Source organism: Sodiomyces alcalophilus (assembly GCF_042370955.1).
Source record: "Sodiomyces alcalophilus JCM 7366 unplaced genomic scaffold ACRALscaffold_8, whole genome shotgun sequence".
Classification (NCBI taxonomy): Eukaryota; Fungi; Ascomycota; class Sordariomycetes; order Glomerellales; family Plectosphaerellaceae; genus Sodiomyces; species Sodiomyces alcalophilus.
In genome coordinates, this window is record NW_027263539.1 from 930,139 (window position 1) to 946,175 (window position 16,037).

The 16,037-nt window shown below is 53.9% G+C and overlaps 4 protein-coding genes across 4 annotated transcripts; 2 read left to right on the forward strand and 2 right to left on the reverse strand.

Moving 5' to 3' along the window:
• Positions 1–581: 581 nt before the first annotated feature.
• Positions 582–5,589, reverse strand: ACRALDRAFT_2044368 (uncharacterized protein; the record flags this gene model as incomplete). Its single annotated transcript, XM_071021432.1, has 5 exons — positions 582–693; positions 756–1,099; positions 1,177–3,993; positions 4,381–4,827; positions 5,005–5,589. 5 exons carry the CDS (start codon positions 5,587–5,589, stop codon positions 582–584), a joined length of 4,305 nt encoding a protein of 1,434 aa, XP_070871618.1.
• A 1,944-nt stretch (positions 5,590–7,533) lies between these two features.
• ACRALDRAFT_1095007 (uncharacterized protein) lies at positions 7,534–8,087 on the forward strand (the record flags this gene model as incomplete). Its single annotated transcript, XM_071019752.1, has 2 exons — positions 7,534–7,844; positions 7,928–8,087. Exons 1-2 carry the CDS (start codon positions 7,732–7,734, stop codon positions 8,085–8,087), a joined length of 273 nt encoding a protein of 90 aa, XP_070871619.1. The 5' UTR covers positions 7,534–7,731.
• Positions 8,010–12,943, reverse strand: ACRALDRAFT_1083285 (uncharacterized protein). Its single transcript, XM_071019428.1, has 5 exons — positions 12,509–12,943; positions 11,947–12,434; positions 11,065–11,884; positions 8,755–11,006; positions 8,010–8,688 (listed from the first exon to the last, which is right to left on the reverse strand). Exons 1-5 carry the CDS (start codon positions 12,793–12,795, stop codon positions 8,231–8,233), a joined length of 4,305 nt encoding a protein of 1,434 aa, XP_070871620.1. The 5' UTR covers positions 12,796–12,943; the 3' UTR covers positions 8,010–8,230.
• Positions 12,944–14,166: 1,223 nt separating this feature from the next.
• Positions 14,167–15,469, forward strand: ACRALDRAFT_2044371 (uncharacterized protein; the record flags this gene model as incomplete). The annotated part of the gene is made up of 4 exons (XM_071021433.1): positions 14,167–14,208; positions 14,535–14,840; positions 14,884–15,179; positions 15,283–15,469. The coding sequence occupies 4 exons, from the start codon at positions 14,167–14,169 to the stop codon at positions 15,467–15,469; spliced, it is 831 nt and encodes a 276-aa protein (XP_070871621.1).
• Between the last annotated feature and the right edge of the window lie 568 nt (positions 15,470–16,037).

Below are 16,037 nucleotides of genomic sequence, written 5' to 3' on the forward strand. Positions count from 1 at the left end.
TGTCAGAAAGGAAACAAGGATCCTGACCACGTAAAGAAACAAAATCCCCTCTGCAATCCATCACAGTGCGTTTCAAATGTCGTGGTCCCTACTCAATAAATACCCCTGCTTCTTTCCCTCGAACCCATTCCGTCCGGTCCATACGAAGGAAATTTCTGCACCGCAGTCCCCTATCTTTGGGCCTCTCCCCGGTCATCCAGCCATCGTCGGGATGGAGTTGATCGGGAGAGACGTAACGAAAACGCATGTCGAAAAAAGACTTTTCCGGTGCGATATAATGAAGGGAAGAGACAAACAACGACGAAAGCCAGAAGAGAAAGACGAAGAAAAAACGCATAAAAAAAGCCCTGGTTTTCGGAACCTGTAAACCCTCCTCTTCCCGGTCGACTCGACCTCGGCCGGATGGTTCGTCTATGTTGGTCTCTCAAAGGTGGTATCATTACCCATGATGATGAAAAAGACGTGGTCAACTTTTGAAAACACGTTCTGTAAAAGCCCCATGTAAATGCACAAAACGGCCTTGCCCCCATTCTATCGGGTAACGCAATCGGACGGAAACAGATGTATTATCATCTCCCCTCTCACTTGCTCTCTCCCGCACCAGAAGTGTCGGGAACGGCCTTGGACAGTGCAGGGGAGGCTGCCGTCGATGGAGGGGAACCCGGATGCTCAGTGTCCAGATTGGCCAAGGCGCTATAACAATATTAGCCAACCCACCACAACTCAACTGTGACGTATAGGCTGGTGGTGCTTACCTGAATGCATTTGTATGGGTGGTAGGGGGTGTCCCGGTCCGAGAAGAAGCGTTCGAATCCTCGCCAGCGCGGCCCAATGAACCGCCAGGCCCTAGGCGCCGCCCACTATTGCTACGCGACGAGAACATGGACGTCGGTCCGAGACTGATGCCGCCGCTAGCAGCTCGGCTGGTGGAACCCTTCAGGCGCCTTAGGTCGTCCATGCCAACATGGTTGGACGTTTGCTGGTTGTAGCTGCTGAAGCTGCGAGCATCACCACGACCCATATGCGGGCGCCCGCCAGGTCCTCCTCTGTGGCTGCCGCGAGCCGACTCCTGCGCCTTCAACGCCGCTTGCGCCTCGGCCTGTGGGTGGGCGCGTTAGTTATGAAAGAAATACATGTGGTGGTGGCGGCGCGGGGAGCATAGCTAGTCACACATACCTCGGCACGAACTTCCTCCAGTGTCTTGGGGCCCTTGTTTTCCTCCTTGGTCTCCCAGTTCTTCTTACGCAGGTCGATGATGTCCATCAACATGAACTTGTGCCGGCTGGCGATGTCGGGCAGGTTCATCATGGTGTTGATGCGGTCAAAGTAGGCATCCATGGCGTTCTTGGCCTTGGGGCTCGCGTCAAGGTTGGCGCCAATGGTACGGAGCAACTTGCAGAGCGATTCAATTTCGGCCTCTTCGGGTGTGCCGTCATAATCAACCAGCTTTTGAACGCACGCGTGCATGATGCGCTCCGTGAGCATGCCCAGCTTGTACAGCTCGCCAATGAACTGGACCAGACCCAGACCACGTCGCTTGGCCGCTGCCGCGATGTAGTACTCGTCAGAAAGCATGGCCGCTTCGGCAGAGACGTTCTTAGCGTCCTCATCGGGCTTGTTGGGCAGGTTCATCTTCCAGCCACGCTCAAACTCTTCCTGGCAGCGGTTAAGGAGGTACTTGCGGAAAAGCGCGCCTCCACAAATGACCTCGCCAGACTTGTCCTTGAGGTTCTCATCCCGGATGTCGGGGCTCATGGTATCCAGCATGCGCTTGCAGAATTTGGCGTACATGGAAGCCCAGTGCGCCTCGTCGGTAGCCTTCTCGAAAGTAAGCTGGATAACTTGCCGAAGGGTCCGGCCGTCCGTCTCGTTCTTGGATTGATGAGCGATTTCAAAAATCTGGTCGGCAATCTTCTCAAACTTCTCCGGGGTCATCTTGTTCAGGGCGGCCTTGACCTTGCGCTGGACCATCTCAGGATCCATATGGCCACTTGCCGAGGCTGCAGAGGGCCCTCTGTTGGCGATGCTGGTGGGTTTCCAGCCGGTGGCGGAGATGGTAATCGGCTTGACCTCCTGACCCTGCGTAAGGGGCATGGTCTTAGCAGCTTGTGCCTCCCTACCGCCGAGTTCGTTTCTCCTGCTGTTTCCTCTGCGGCTACCGCGGGGCGAGTGCAGCTGGCCCGCGTTCGAAGAGGATGGGTTGCGGGACATGGGAGCCCCCACAGGGAAGCTTCCCGGCCGACCGAAAGTGCCCATAGGAGGCATGCCACCGCCCATGCCGCCAGCGTTGGACCGAGCAAACCTCTCTGCCGAGGTCGTGCCCCTGGCAGTGAAGCTGCCAAACTGCTGTTGCTGGCTGGGGGCAAAGGAGCCAGCGCGAGAAGCCTGGCGGCTTGAGCCAGGACGGGGAGTCGCCGAGCGAGAACCATCAGCATCGCCAATCAGGTTCTTGACTTGCTGGAGGAACTCCACCGAAGGCTGTTCGGTGAACACCTTCTGGAATTGGAGGAGGAACTGGGCATCGTACTTGAAGGTCTTGCCCTTCTTAGCCACAGCCGCGTTGACGGCCGGGTTAGGAGAGTTGATGCCAGGAGGGTAGATGTTCTGGTCCATGACGGAGAGGAAGCGAGCTGACTTGAGTGACTGGAGGGCGGCGCTGGGCTGCGGGGGCTCGACTGGCTTAGTCGTGATGGGAGCGAGATTGAGAGCAGGGGGCTTCGTCGTCCGCTTCTCGGCCGAGAAAGGCCGAGCCGATTTGGACTCGCCGCCAAGAGAGAGGCTCGACAGCTTCTCGGCCACGTCGGCCATCTTTGACGAACCGTCCTCTTTACCGGCAACGGGCTTGGCAAGGAGCGCAGCAACCGACGTGCTCCCGTCGGCAGAATCCCTTTGTGCAGCTCGCTTCCGTTCCTTCTCTTCCTCGAGACGTTCGGCTTCCCGCTCGGCTTCCCGGAGCTTGCGGTCTTCCTCTTCGGGAGAGAGTTTCTTCTGCTCAGCCTCGAGCCTCTTCTTCTCCTCCAGGGCGGCCTTCTTCTTGGCCTCGTATTCGGCGGCCTCCTTCTCGCGGCGAGCGTCCTCCTCCTCCATCTCCCGGATCATGCGCTCCATTTCGTCTTCTTCATCGACAGGGTTGGCGGCAGGCTCTCCGGCCTTCTCAGCCGGTTCCTTGGACTCGTCCGCCTTGGCATCAGTCTTGGTGTCATCGGCCTTGACATCATCCGTCTTCTTGTCAAGAGCGACGCTATCATCCACCTTCGCCTCTGTTGCCTTTTCGGCGGGGGCTTCCTTCTTGGCTTCCTCAGTATCCAGCTTCTGGGCAGGTCCATCGGTCTTCTCTTCAGCCTTGGGTAGAGGCTTCGTGTCGATAGACTTCTTCTCAGCTGCCTGCTCAGGCGCCTGCGCCTTTGCCGCGTCATTGGGCTTCGTCTTATTCTCGCCAGATGTTGCGAGCTTGATCTTTTCCCGCAGCTCCGCCTGGATATCCTCGGGCTTCTTCGGGGTCGGATGGTTGTCGGTACGACCGGGGACAGAGGCCCCTGATCTTTGGGGAGGAGGGGTCGAGGTCGCGACGGGAGGTGTCCTGGACTGCTGGATGCTGGGGGATGGCGATGCGCGAGCCTTCATGGCGGACACATCCACAATCTCGCCTTGGGGATTCTTAATTAGAACGGCCGCAGACTTCTTCTTGTTGTTCGGAGGGATTGGCGAGTTTGTAACCGGAAGCTTGGATTGGATATTCGGTGATTGCGTGCTGGAAACGATGACGGGATGGTTCGGCTGACCAGCGCTGGATGGTGGGCGTTCGGAGTGCGACGACGTGCGAGACATGCTCACCGGGGCCGGGGTGTGGTACGCGGGGGGGACGAAGGCCTGCTGGTAAGTCATGGCCGGGGAGCCGCCGGGAACCGGGGCCATATATGGCTGCGGCATGTAGTAAGGTGCCTGTCTGTGCATGGGATCAAACTGACCACCAGTGGCGGGGTAAGCAAACTGCTTGCGGGCTGTCAGCACTCGTTCAAAATTCCCGGATTCCGGAGAAAGATCAAAGCCAGCATGGGAAACAGGGGGTTGCAATATATGACGGGCAGGGGCAGAAGCAACAACTACTGCTTCTCCAGGAAGCGGCTGTCCCGATCTCGGCAGATGGGTCCCCGCAAGATTTTCACCATGGCCATTCATCCAGCGAGATCCTCCACAGCGCGCATCTCCACGCCTACTAGGGCGTCGAGACCTGTTCACATGCGAGACACCCGGGTTGCGAGACTGCTCAGCTTGACGCAGCCAAGTGGCGGAGGACTTCTCCGTGTCATAACAACCCGGTGTCTTCTTGCTCGAATTGGCTGAATTGATTTGCTTAGAAAGGAAAACAGGGGAATGTACTTGATGAGGCGGCATCCCAGGAGCCGGAGGATAGTGGTAAGGAGCGGCGCTCGGAATCGAATGCATTTGTGCCTGCTGCATGTTCGGTGTGCCGGGTTGAGAGTGGGCTAGAGCCGGGCTCCGATTCGGTTGCGGGGAGTTAGGGTATCCCATGGGGCGTGCGGGATGGAAGGAGGGAGGCATGCCACCGCGGCCTCGTCCGGGGGGCCCGTTGTTGTAGTTGGGCGGGAAACCGGCGTTCGGGTTGAAAGGCGGATGCTGCGGGTTAAAATGGTGGCCACCACGACCACGACCACCTTGGGGGTTGAAGTTGGGGCGGTTGGCACCTGCGCCAGGACCGACGCCCACGTCACTGTGCTGAGACACGGCCGATTCACGTCGAATGTGGGATTGAGACCCAAGAGCAGCAGGGTTCTGGGGAATAGAGGCAGCCTGTCTCATGTGGCGCTGAAAATTATCAAAGTTAGCGTTTGTCGAATACCGCAAACCTTGCTTTCTGATGCACTTTCGCACGACCCACATGTGGCGAAACTCGACAAGGAAAAGAAGATGAAGGAAACGGGCCAGAAAGAGACGAGACGTGCGAGAACCCGCTGTTACAAAGGAGCAGGATTATGAACTTACATCGCCATCGCTACCGAGACTGCCGAAAGTCATCTGGGTGTTTTGTTGGGCCATGCCAGACGGAGGCCGTCCACCACTGGCAGAAGGCTGGGGGATCGGGGAAGGAGAATGCGAAGGAGATGGGATTCTCTGATGATTGCTGCCGCCGGGAATGGGGACGGGAGCCGAAGTCATCTGAGGAGTGCTGTGAGAGATGCCTGGAGAATCCTTGAAGCCAAACTGGATGTTCGACTTGGAGCCTCCTCCGACGGGGCCGCCGTTGCCGGCGAAGGTGTTGGGGATGGTAACGGAGGTCTTGCGGCTATGATTTCCGGCGCCGTTCATGTTGTTGGAACCGTGGGGAGCTGTAGGTAGGGCAGGAGTAATAGATGGGCGTCCATTCACAGGAGAAGGGCCGGACGACTTGGCATGTTGCGCGGGAGGACCGCCTACCACTACTGGTGTTGGGGTCGCAGCGCCTGTGGCAACCACGGGCGTCGAGACTGGCTTCTTTGATGCTCCGGCAGCGGAAGCATACGAGGGGGCAGAAGTCGCAGCGGAAGAGTTCGGCGCCTGGGTATTGGAAGGGCTCGCAGTCGACGTCATAAGTGTAATATCCTTTTTGTTTTTTTTTTTTCTTTCCCTCGACTGTCAAGTGACGGTTGCGTTGTTAGACAAGGGCGAGATTTGTTGATGTGTTCGCCCGGGGAATGTCAGAGAAGAGACGATTCGTCGAAGGGTGGCGGATTCGACGAGCAGGGAGGACGGTCGGTCGCACAATGCTCGAAGGAATGACTGCCGAAGAACCGAAAAAAAGAGAAAAAGGAAGATTAAGACGCGAAAATGTAGGCGACGATATTAAAGTAGTTGAATAGACTTCGCGCGAGATGAGAGATGTCGAAAGGGGCCGAAAGTGACGGCTGATCGATCACGGAAAAGATTTTCTCTCCAAGAAAAAGGAGCGGAAATCGCAGCTGCGAACCAGTGCGACCCAGAAAAAAACAACCTGGTTAATAAGTCTGAGGATCAACCTGCTATGATGCAAAGCGATCCAAAGAGGGGGAGACGATTCTTGGGATAAATAAGAAATCCACAAGAAATGAAGACGGCCGGGCAAAGAAAAGAAGTTTCTTGCTCGAGGGCCGATGTGGGTAGTGGTGTTTTGGGTTGGTTGATGGAGAGGTTGGTTGGAGGAGGAGAGGTCAAATTTTTATTTTTTATTTTCGGGGTGAGGAGATAATGTAAATTATGAGGAGGTAGACCCGAATTCTTCGCTAATTGCTGGGTTAGGCAGGAGCGAGTGGCCAGAGACGCCTCGTTGCTTCCGTTTTCCTTTTGATTTTTGACTGGGTCTGTGTTCCGTGCCTTTGTATGGGGCAAGTGTCTACTGTGTAAAGCATATTATATACTGTATTATGCCGGCGTTTTGGTGCTCGAGGGAGAGTGTCACACGGCCTACATGTTAGAGTGCTGGGTGGGTTAGTCACTTTGTAGTCACTCTGGGATGTAATAATCACTAAATTACGAACTCATTATTACTTATCGATTCAGACGCTCAAACAATGTATTTTCTTTGTCCTTCCCAATCACACCGAGAGGTATAAGACATGGCTATTTACATACCTAGGTAGGTCGATTCAAAATGATTCAAGTCAGTATAATCCGTCTACTCTGTGTTTTGCGCAGGTGGCCTTCTGATATGTTCTTGACCTTTTTGACTGTGCAAATGCGTCATTTTTCGCGAGTGACAAGGATATTCACATACATCCTTATGGAGTAACGGTACGGTATGGAGTACGTAGGAGTACAGATGCTATTAATAAGTTTCCCTCCACGGTTAGGAACCACTTTCAGCACAACAAAGAGAAAATGTCGCTTTTCGTCGATGGAAGGCATGTCTGAAACTGTAGACATACATGACTGTCATAGAGTCCTTACTGGCTTTTCTTTGCCATTGATCGATCCTGTAAGTACCACCTTGGGTTCCATTACTGTCCTCAGTCGGTGGCAGCGCACCTATTGTACTTTAGGTACATTGCCTAGGTACCGAGGTACATATTACAGAAAGATGGCATATCAATGCGGAACGTCCCAATGTGAATGCCCAAGGTAGGTACATACATAGACAAGACTCCTTACCATGTCTAGGCTTTTTTTATTGAAACAAAAGTCGACCATCCACATGTTTCTAACCATCGGTACGGAATTGAAGGCCATGGGGGATGGGACTCGCAAGGTTCGCATCTGCACGTAATGATTTTCTTGCGAGTACATGAGTACATACAAAGTACTCCGTATTTGGACGATCCTGGACGGAAAGCACTGCAACCTGGTTTTGTCTTAAGATTTCGACATGATTGGTTTGACCGTAACACGGGTGAGACTACGAATAAATCAGAAGCAATACTTTACACCAGATCTACCTAATCCTTATCGTTACTACACTACACGACCATTCTACACTACGAAGCACTTGGGAATAGTCAGTCACTGAACACAATCCGCCTTGGACCCTATTACTTTAGTCTGACTGAGAAGATTGACACCATTGCGTCAGTGTACACCCGACATGGTTATTATCGCCTACTGAGCACATGCATTCCGACTTGCACGGTATTTCGTACCTAAGCAAACGATGTTCCAGCTTTTACCCCTCATCAGACAACGACTCGGTAATAAATCCTGCGCGCTCAAAATCCTTAAGTCATCGTCTTTTTGCCCTGCAACCCTACATAACCGAGCCTGATCATGGTCCGACTCTTTGCTTGGCAATCGGTCAACTATGAGCTCATCAGCCCCGAAGCGCTGATTGGAGGGTCCCTCAAACCCGACGTACATATTCGCTGCCGGGATACAACGACGTGCATCTGACCAGCAATTACTAATCGCCAAAGGGATCTATTACGGCTAACCTTACACGCTTTCGTCATTGTGCATGGTTGAGAACATCCCACGCCATCGAAACATGGAGTGTACCAGGGTCAATCTACCATTACCATGGCATGGCACTTATTCGTGTACTTGTCCTCAGCCTTAAGCGGAACGACCACACGACTAAGCACGTTGCGCGGCCGAACACTTCCTATGGGGGTGATGGCATGTAATTTTCTTTCAAGATGACCATGTACGTGTACACTGTCAGCACTCGTTCTATCATGGTGGTACAAGTTCCTTCGAACCGGATTTGCCCAGTATTATCCGCCGTGTTCGACATCCAGGTAATATCTTCTGCGTACTCCGCAAATTATCACACCGGCCCAGGTCCGTCCACCTCCTCCACCTCCTCATCCTCCGCCGGCTCAACCAGCTCCGCTCCATCCTCCAGAGCAGGGGCCTGCTGGACCACCGGCAGGTCGCCAGCCTGAACGGCCTCGGACTGAAGCTGCTGGATCCTCGTGTTCGTCATCTCAAACACGTACTGGCCTATATGCTCCACGTTCTCCATGAAAGTCTCTCCCGGCACCTCGCCCTCCTCGCTCGCCAGGTCGCGCTGCGATGGCCATAGTTCACCGGTGACCAGCGCGAGCTTGTCCGGGCGCGCAAGAAGCTGCTCAAACGCCTCACGCAGTTCGAAACACGCTTCAAAGACCTCGCGACGTCCGAGTATGTACAGGCCCAGCCTCGCGCGCGATAGCGCTACCGTCATGCGACGGATATCCCGCAGGAAACCGACTCGTGCCGTGCGAGTGAGTGATAGAATGATAACTGTAGCTGGTTAGTCCGGACTCATAGCAAATGTTGCGTTGTTGGGGGTAGTAAATATTCGCTTACAGTCATTCTGTTCGCCCTGGTACTTGTCTACGGTCGTGACCACCCTTGGTTGCCCGAAAATGGTATTGTTACTGCACCTGTGGGCTAAAATGTCTCGGATCAAGCTACGTTGTCCGGAATATGTCGCAAGGATGCTAATCTTGGAGGCCGGGTAGCCCAGGAGCCGCATGTATTGGTAAATGGCGACGGCGTATTCGGCTTCGCCAAGATTCTGAATAAAGTGCGGGCTGGGCTCGGCCTCGCCCCGTCCTTTGTAGTCCGGAACATTGATGAACTGGTAGTCGTACTTGAACCCGGCATTGGCCTTGAGAAATTCTTCATCCGTCTGCACATGTGGCAAGTTACCAAGATTCGGGTAGCGCCATTTATACAGACTGGCAATCGACGGCCGAGCACGACCCTGCTGATCCAGGTTAATGGTCGGAACGCCCAGGCGCACCAGCCGCGAGTACAGTGACTGTTCTAGGTTGGCATAGTGTCGGAATGCGTGACTCTGGATGACGGGGGAATTCTGGAAATGGTCGCCGCAGAGGACAACCCGCTGCAGAGGCATCTCCCCCTTCACCGGCTTCTGCATGGCCAGGGGTAAAAAGTTCTCAATCTCGGTAATTTGAGCGGCTTCTTCCATGACGACATTGTCGTAGCGGAACCCGAGTGATGCGATTTCCTCCCGCTTCATGGCCGCATGCGTAGAGGTCATGGCGATGATACGAGCCTCGTTTGTGAGCAGGTAGTTCGCCTTCTCCTTGTCTCGTCGAAGAATTTCGAATGGCACGACATTTGCCAGCTCCGAAAAGATCTTGCTGATGTGCCGGTAGCACCCCTGGGCGATCTCCATGATGGTCTCGCGATCACCATCGGCGGGGAAGAGTGGCTGCGGAGCAGTTGAAAAGTAGTCATGGAAGGGAAACGCCTCAATGATTGCCTCGGGGGAAACATCCGCGCCCTCAGTAGCATTTGTGAACTTTGTCCATGCCGGTACAACGTACACCGCATTGAAATAGCCAGCAGTTTCGGCCGAGTTCCCATGAGCACCTGGGGCTCCCAGGCTGGCGGCAAGGCGCTGGACCTCCAGGAGGTATCGGTTGCGGTTGTCTAAGAACGACTCGACGCGACCGTGTTTGCTGAAGCTTCCTTCAGTGTAGAGGTCCTCCTCCCCATGACCCAACCGCAGCAAATGCCTTTCGTCTATGTCCAAGGCCACGATTTTGGCAAAGAGTTGGTTAAGCGCCTGGTTGCTGTGCGCAATGAGGAGCGTCTTTTGCTGGGGGAAATTGTGATAAATGTTGTTGATGATTTGGGTTGCAACGTCCGTCTTTCCCGTTCCCGGCGGACCAACCACGATGGTAAGACCTGGCTGTGAGCCAGAAACAATCGCCTCAATCTGCGCCGGCGTAAACCGGACGGTGTTACGCTTGGGGATGTCGGTGGGATAAGGTCCCATATTGGGGGGCTTGTACGTCGATACCTTCAAGGTTTCAACCTCGGCCAACAGCGCAGGCTCGGCGTCCCTGCGCCGCTTCTTGGATGGCTTAGATTCGGTGGCGACCGGTTTTTCCATGGATTCCAGAACATAAGGCGGCCCGAAACTACCAGACGCATCATCACTGGGCTCGATGATTTTGCCAGGCAAGCTTTCTATCAAGTGCTGCCAGTCCAAGAAGGTGTCGCGGTAGTCGATCGTCTTGATCTTGGTCGGCAACTGCTTGTACGATGCCCCAGCAGGATCGCCATAGCCAAGGAAGACTTCATGAAGCCACGATGCGACAGGAACTTCGGAGAGCGTCAGGCTGCGAATGGACTGCAGAACAGGCTTAAAGTTGTTCTCCCTTCCACTGCGCCTCATTATCAGATTGATACGTCCGTATACGTCGGGCTCTCCTCCTGAGGCACGCTTGGCGTCGTCGGCGTAGGTTTGTGAGTCGAGTTTGAGTTGGAAGGTTCGTCTCCCGTCGTACCGCCCTGTGGTATCCCTCACGGGCCGGCCTTTGTCGTCCGTGATGCGGATGACTTCAGCAGTACGAACGGCCACAATTCCATTGTGATCGGCTTCCGAGGAAGTAGCAGTGCCATTTCCAATACCCTTCGACGTTGTTGGCTCGATGGCTAGTAGGAAGACAACATCATCAGGTCGAAGCGAGTCCCACTCGCGACGGATGTTATCTTTCAGTCGGCGCACATCTACAGATACCTCTGCCTGCACGAGAGAGGGATACTCATCTCCAACCAAGGGAGGTGCCACTTTCATGATTCTGCATTCGTCAGTCAGTTGACCTTGGTAACGCTGTCACAGCAGGGGATACAACTTACGAAGCTTTCGAAGAGGGCAGGGCCATTTTCGAAAAGCCCGGAAATTGCGTTTCTCCCGGCTTCTTGCTCTCCGGACGTAAGCGTGTAAGGACAGTCTCGATATCCTTACGAATCCCATAGAAAGACTCGGAGCGGTACAAGATGAGCGACCTCCACAGAAAATCACCGACCGAAAGATACTGGAGGTTGAGTTTTGGCAGCGCCAAGGGGTGAGATCCATCGTACGCCTCCGCCCCAGTCAGTTTACTCTCAAAAAGCGAAACCTCCGTAGGCACTAGGCTCATGTCATAGGCCAGCTGCTGGAAAGTTTTTCTTCGTTCAAATGTCCAGAGAAAGACTTCCATCAGGAAATTCCTGTCAATCTGGATCGGCAAGGTGTCTGGATATGAGGTGCGCAGGTTCAGCAGGGTTGCCAGCTTGGTAAGTTCTTCGTCGCTAAGGGCCTCCAGGTGAGTTTTGAGTTCTGCCCTTTTGTCGATCGCGCCAAAATTTGACAACGCGAGCACTTTGAGCTTCGCCTGGAAGTGCTTGATAGCCACCCTTTGCAGCTTCCCGAGAACTAGGCAGTGCTTATCAAAGGCTTCTAACTCTGTGTACTGGATTCCGGTCTGGTCATCAATGGTAAAGTATGTATAGTGGGCGAAGAGTGATTGCAGTTCCCGCAAAAGACCATTATTTTCATCATTTACCAAGGGCGAGAGCTGCATGGCCGGAAGAACATTGAGGTCGATAAGAAGGGAGTTGACATATCGGCGAGTTGGAAGCTGGCTCAAAAGGTCCGTCAGAAATTCGATAAATCTCTCGCAATAGACGACATGTTCTGGGCATGAAGGTTAGCAACCTGTCACGGATACGAAGTGAAGAAAAACGGGTAAATAATACCAGTCCGCGTGCCCTCCTCGTAGAGGAGACTCAAGAAGTCGAGAACCAGTGTATAAAGCCATGAGCGATCAAACCGAAGCCTGGCCTTCATTGCATCGTCGGCAGCCTCATATCTCTTAAGGGATGCTCTCCATGCTTTGCGCACATGGGCGTTCTGCTCGAGCTTGGTGTCTCGCAAGGCGTCCGTAGACAAATTATGCCATATCGAAATGGAGAGAAGTGGCGCACACTCCTTCCTCACAATAGCGTGGTCTAGGCTTTGAAATGCAGAGAGAAGGAAGAGGAGGAGTTGGGTTCTGATGGTGATCGGCAGGGTTTTGTCGAGGGTCATGGACAGGATGCGGCGGAAAAGGGAGGAGAAGTCGTCGGCTCGCTCTTCGAAAATGCTCCAGGAGGCGAGTTGCTCCCTTCTCTTCACATTCGTGAGGAGCACAATCAATAACACATGATGGTTCGAAGATTCGTCGGTATACCCAGGCCATAAGTAGCTGTAGGGAAGCGCAACAATGTTAGCGAACGGCCCTTCCGAAGACATACGTAGTTGTACTTGACTTTTCCATACCTTTCGAGAGTCTGCAGGCCCTCCAAGACCAATAGCGACTTGTACGGAAAGTTGTCCCGCTCTAAAACTTCCCAGATTTCCTTCCTGATAACGTCATTCTTGACTTTGGGTCTGGTGGAAGATCGCTTTGTTCGTTTCAACCAATGCTTCCGAGCGAGTTGGGTGAACTCGCTCTCTCCTTCAATATCTGCAACGGTCGGTCGTTCGCCGGAAGGTTTCGATCGAGCCTTCGTCGGTGATTGAGCCGGCGCATTGCCGCTCTTCTTTTGTCTCTTCGCAGTTGACATCCTTTACATTTTAGTCCAGTCTTGGGGAGAACTCGTGCCGTAATGGCATGCCGAGGCGAGTTCCAGCACTCGCAGTCGGGAGCGCAACAGTTAGCGAGCTAGATTTGATACCGAGCGGTGGAAAACGACAAATCGGCTGGATCTTTGCCCTGCGAGAACTGAGAGGAATGATGGAATTCGTGTGTCGCTGCCACGGAGGCCGGTTTCTGATTCCTCCAAATCCGCCGTCACGTGTGGCCTATTGGCCCGTGCATGCCCCACAGCGACGTACCTGACATCAAGACATCGAGGTATCTCACGACGACCTCTCTTTTCACCTTCCACTACCTTAACCTCCCTTACTCCCCCTTGGCTTCTCTCGTCACTTTTTCTTCTTCGTCCACGCTCGTCCCTCAGCTCTCCCATCGATCGACCACAAAAATGCCGTAATTATCTCCCGACGTACATCCTTGCCATCGCCGCGTCCAACAAGGCGGGCGCACCAGCAAATCCTGCCAACCGAGACAGCATAGAATAGAACCGAACTAAGATCCCGTCTTCTCTCGCCAACGTTGGCCGCTTTAATTTATATACTATAGTATCGTGAGCTCTTCCCTCTCGCCCCTTTTCCCTCCTGCAACCCACAAGCTCATACATATTCTTGCAGCGCCCGATCATCACTACTTACCCGTCGCCGATTACCGTAGCGCGAGCCGACCTTGACGAGTCGATTCTTATGGGTTGAAGGCATTAAAGGATAGGCGGAAGAGTCGAGGCCGGCCCTGACCTCTATGATGCTGCCTCCTCTCCTTATGACACGGCGGCCTTTGCCGATGAAGCTAACGTTCTGGCCATGGCCGACTCTCCCCTGAGCTCGCCTGGCGACGAATGAAGGAGGGATGATCGAGCCATTCAGCCGTGGAGCGCAAGCGATCACTGGTGCAGAAGTCGTCGAACGTACTCCTGAGCCGGTTCCGCCGTGGCTCTTTGACGCCCGAAGTGGGATAACAAACTCGAGCGAGAGAATGCGGAGTGGAGGAAAGGCGGAGTAGAGGCTGACTTGCTGCAAGCCGTCTGGAGCGTCACTGGCGCCCGCCCGACAACACAATCGTTTCGACGCCATAACCTCGCGTGACTTTTAAGTCCCAACCGTCTTGGCCCATCACTCGCAACGCGTTGAAGGCTATCATCTGCGCGCTTTCCCTCCATGCCTTTGCTGCGAAGCTATTGACCCAAGACTAGTCTGAGTAGTCATAGGTATTTCATGATTGATATTTCTTAGTCCTAGAGAGAAACTCTAAGGACGAGCGCACACCACTTAACAGACGGTCAACAACCTAAGTACTCTATCTTCCATCCAGGTCCATACCTTCCAAGTTAATAATAGATAGGATGAGCTTTACTAGTAATGCCGAATCGAACTATGCTTTGCAAGTGGGAAAAAAGATGGGACGATAGTACTTCACGGCCAACCAGGCAAGGTCAGCGTTGGTCAGAGCGGAGCCGGACTGACGAGCTCAGAACGACCAGAAACACCGCCGCAGCCGTTCGCGACGATCCCCTTCCGCCGCGACCCCGATTTCGTCAACCGCGGAGACATTATACACCAGATCAATCGACGATGTTCCGTGCCGGGTGGTCGAGTGGCGCTTATAGGCCTGGGCGGCGTTGGCAAGTCACGGCCAGCCATCGAATCCGCCTACCGAATTGCCGAGGCACGTAATGACATCTGGATATTCTGGATCCATGCCGGAAACCAGGCACGCGTCGAGGAAGGCTTCAGGACCATTGCCGATACTATTAACCTATCCGGGCGAAACAGGCCTCAGGCTGATATACCACTACATGTGCAGAACTGGTTATCTAACCAACTAAACGGCAAGTGGGCCATGATCCTCGATAGCGCCGATGACGATAAGGTGTTTTACGGCGTGAGAGAAGTCGACGATAAGAGACGGATCTTAGCGACGTACCTGCCCGACAGCTCATACGGATCCATTGTCATCACAACACGCAACAAGGCCCTGGCGTTCAAGCTGACTGGGAACTACCAAAACATAATCGAAGTCGGGCCGATTTGTGCAAACACATGCCCTTACACTCCTAGAGAATAAATTGGGACCATCCTTGGATGCAGGCATGGCAGTCGATCTTGTGGAGGCGCTTGACCGCGTCCCGTTGGCCCTCAGGCAGGCTGCGGCCTACATACAAGCGAGGAAGCCGCGAAGCTCAATCGCAAAGTATCTGGCCGAGTCTCGACAGAGCGAGCGCAAAAAGACCAGGCTTCTGGAGCACAACGCCGGGGACTTGAGGCGGGGTGGAGCGGCGTCGAATGCAGTTCTGACCACCTGGCAGATATCCTTCGACTACATTCGCGATAAACAACCTTCAGCAGCAGATCTATCGTTTTATGAGCTTCTTCGATCAACAAGGCATTCCTGAGTGGGTGCTCAAGCCTCCCGAAGTTTCTAAACAGACAATGCGAGGAAGCGGTCTACATAAGACCAGGGATCAGAGATCGGAGAGTTGCGATGGCGGGTCAGGCAGCGACACAGACAGCGATGCGGACGGCGAATTCGAAGACGATGTGACGATGCTAAGGAACTACTGTCTGGTCAGCGTGAACGATAAAGGAGACGAGTTTGAGATGCATGGACTCGTCCAATCCTTTCGCGAACTACAGCATCGGAGGTGAGCTCGCACAGTGCTTGAAGTTGCAGGGAAGCCCGGCGGAACCTGTTGCAGCGCTGTAAGCATCATGTCGTCACGATCCCGTGGACATACTTGCATGCCGTGAGCACCGTTAGTGACCTCCTGGACGATTCTCCGCCGTAATTCTTCCATGCCCGCGCTATACCGCAGCAGAGCCCCGCTCTCGATCATGGAATCTGTCTCGGACTTAATAAACCTTGCGATGTCACTCGAATTTCTGTTTGATGACAGCTCAAGATGGGGGTAGTCTTGGAGATATTCAAGAAAAACACCACCACCAGCGAGATCGAAACTTTTGGAAACCGAAGCACGCAACGGCTCCAAAACACATCCCGAAAGGTCAATTGTATAGCCTGTTGCCCGTCGTGCCGCCCAAAGCGACGCTGGCAACATGGCAACTCCATGGCCCCAGGAACAAGCCTGGCCAATGCCATTCCGAGATCACGCCACGAAGCTGAGCGGATACCTGCAGACGGCACTGAAGTCTATCGAAAGCGCAAACGGACAGCCCATCGACTCTCAAAACGTCAAAATAGCCGTCTTTGGGACCC

Excerpts from the sequence above, each read along its gene's own strand:
- ACRALDRAFT_1083285 (XM_071019428.1), bottom strand. The coding sequence starts at position 12,795 with ATGTCAACTGCGAAGAGACAAAAGAAGAGCGGCAATGCGCCGGCTCAA. Across the intron at positions 11,885-11,946 it reads CGAGGAGGGCACGCGGACTG|AACATGTCGTCTATTGCGAG; the intron begins GTATTATTTACC and ends CTTCATGCCCAG. Across the intron at positions 11,007-11,064 it reads CTGCCCTCTTCGAAAGCTTC|AATCATGAAAGTGGCACCTC; the intron begins GTAAGTTGTATC and ends TGACGAATGCAG.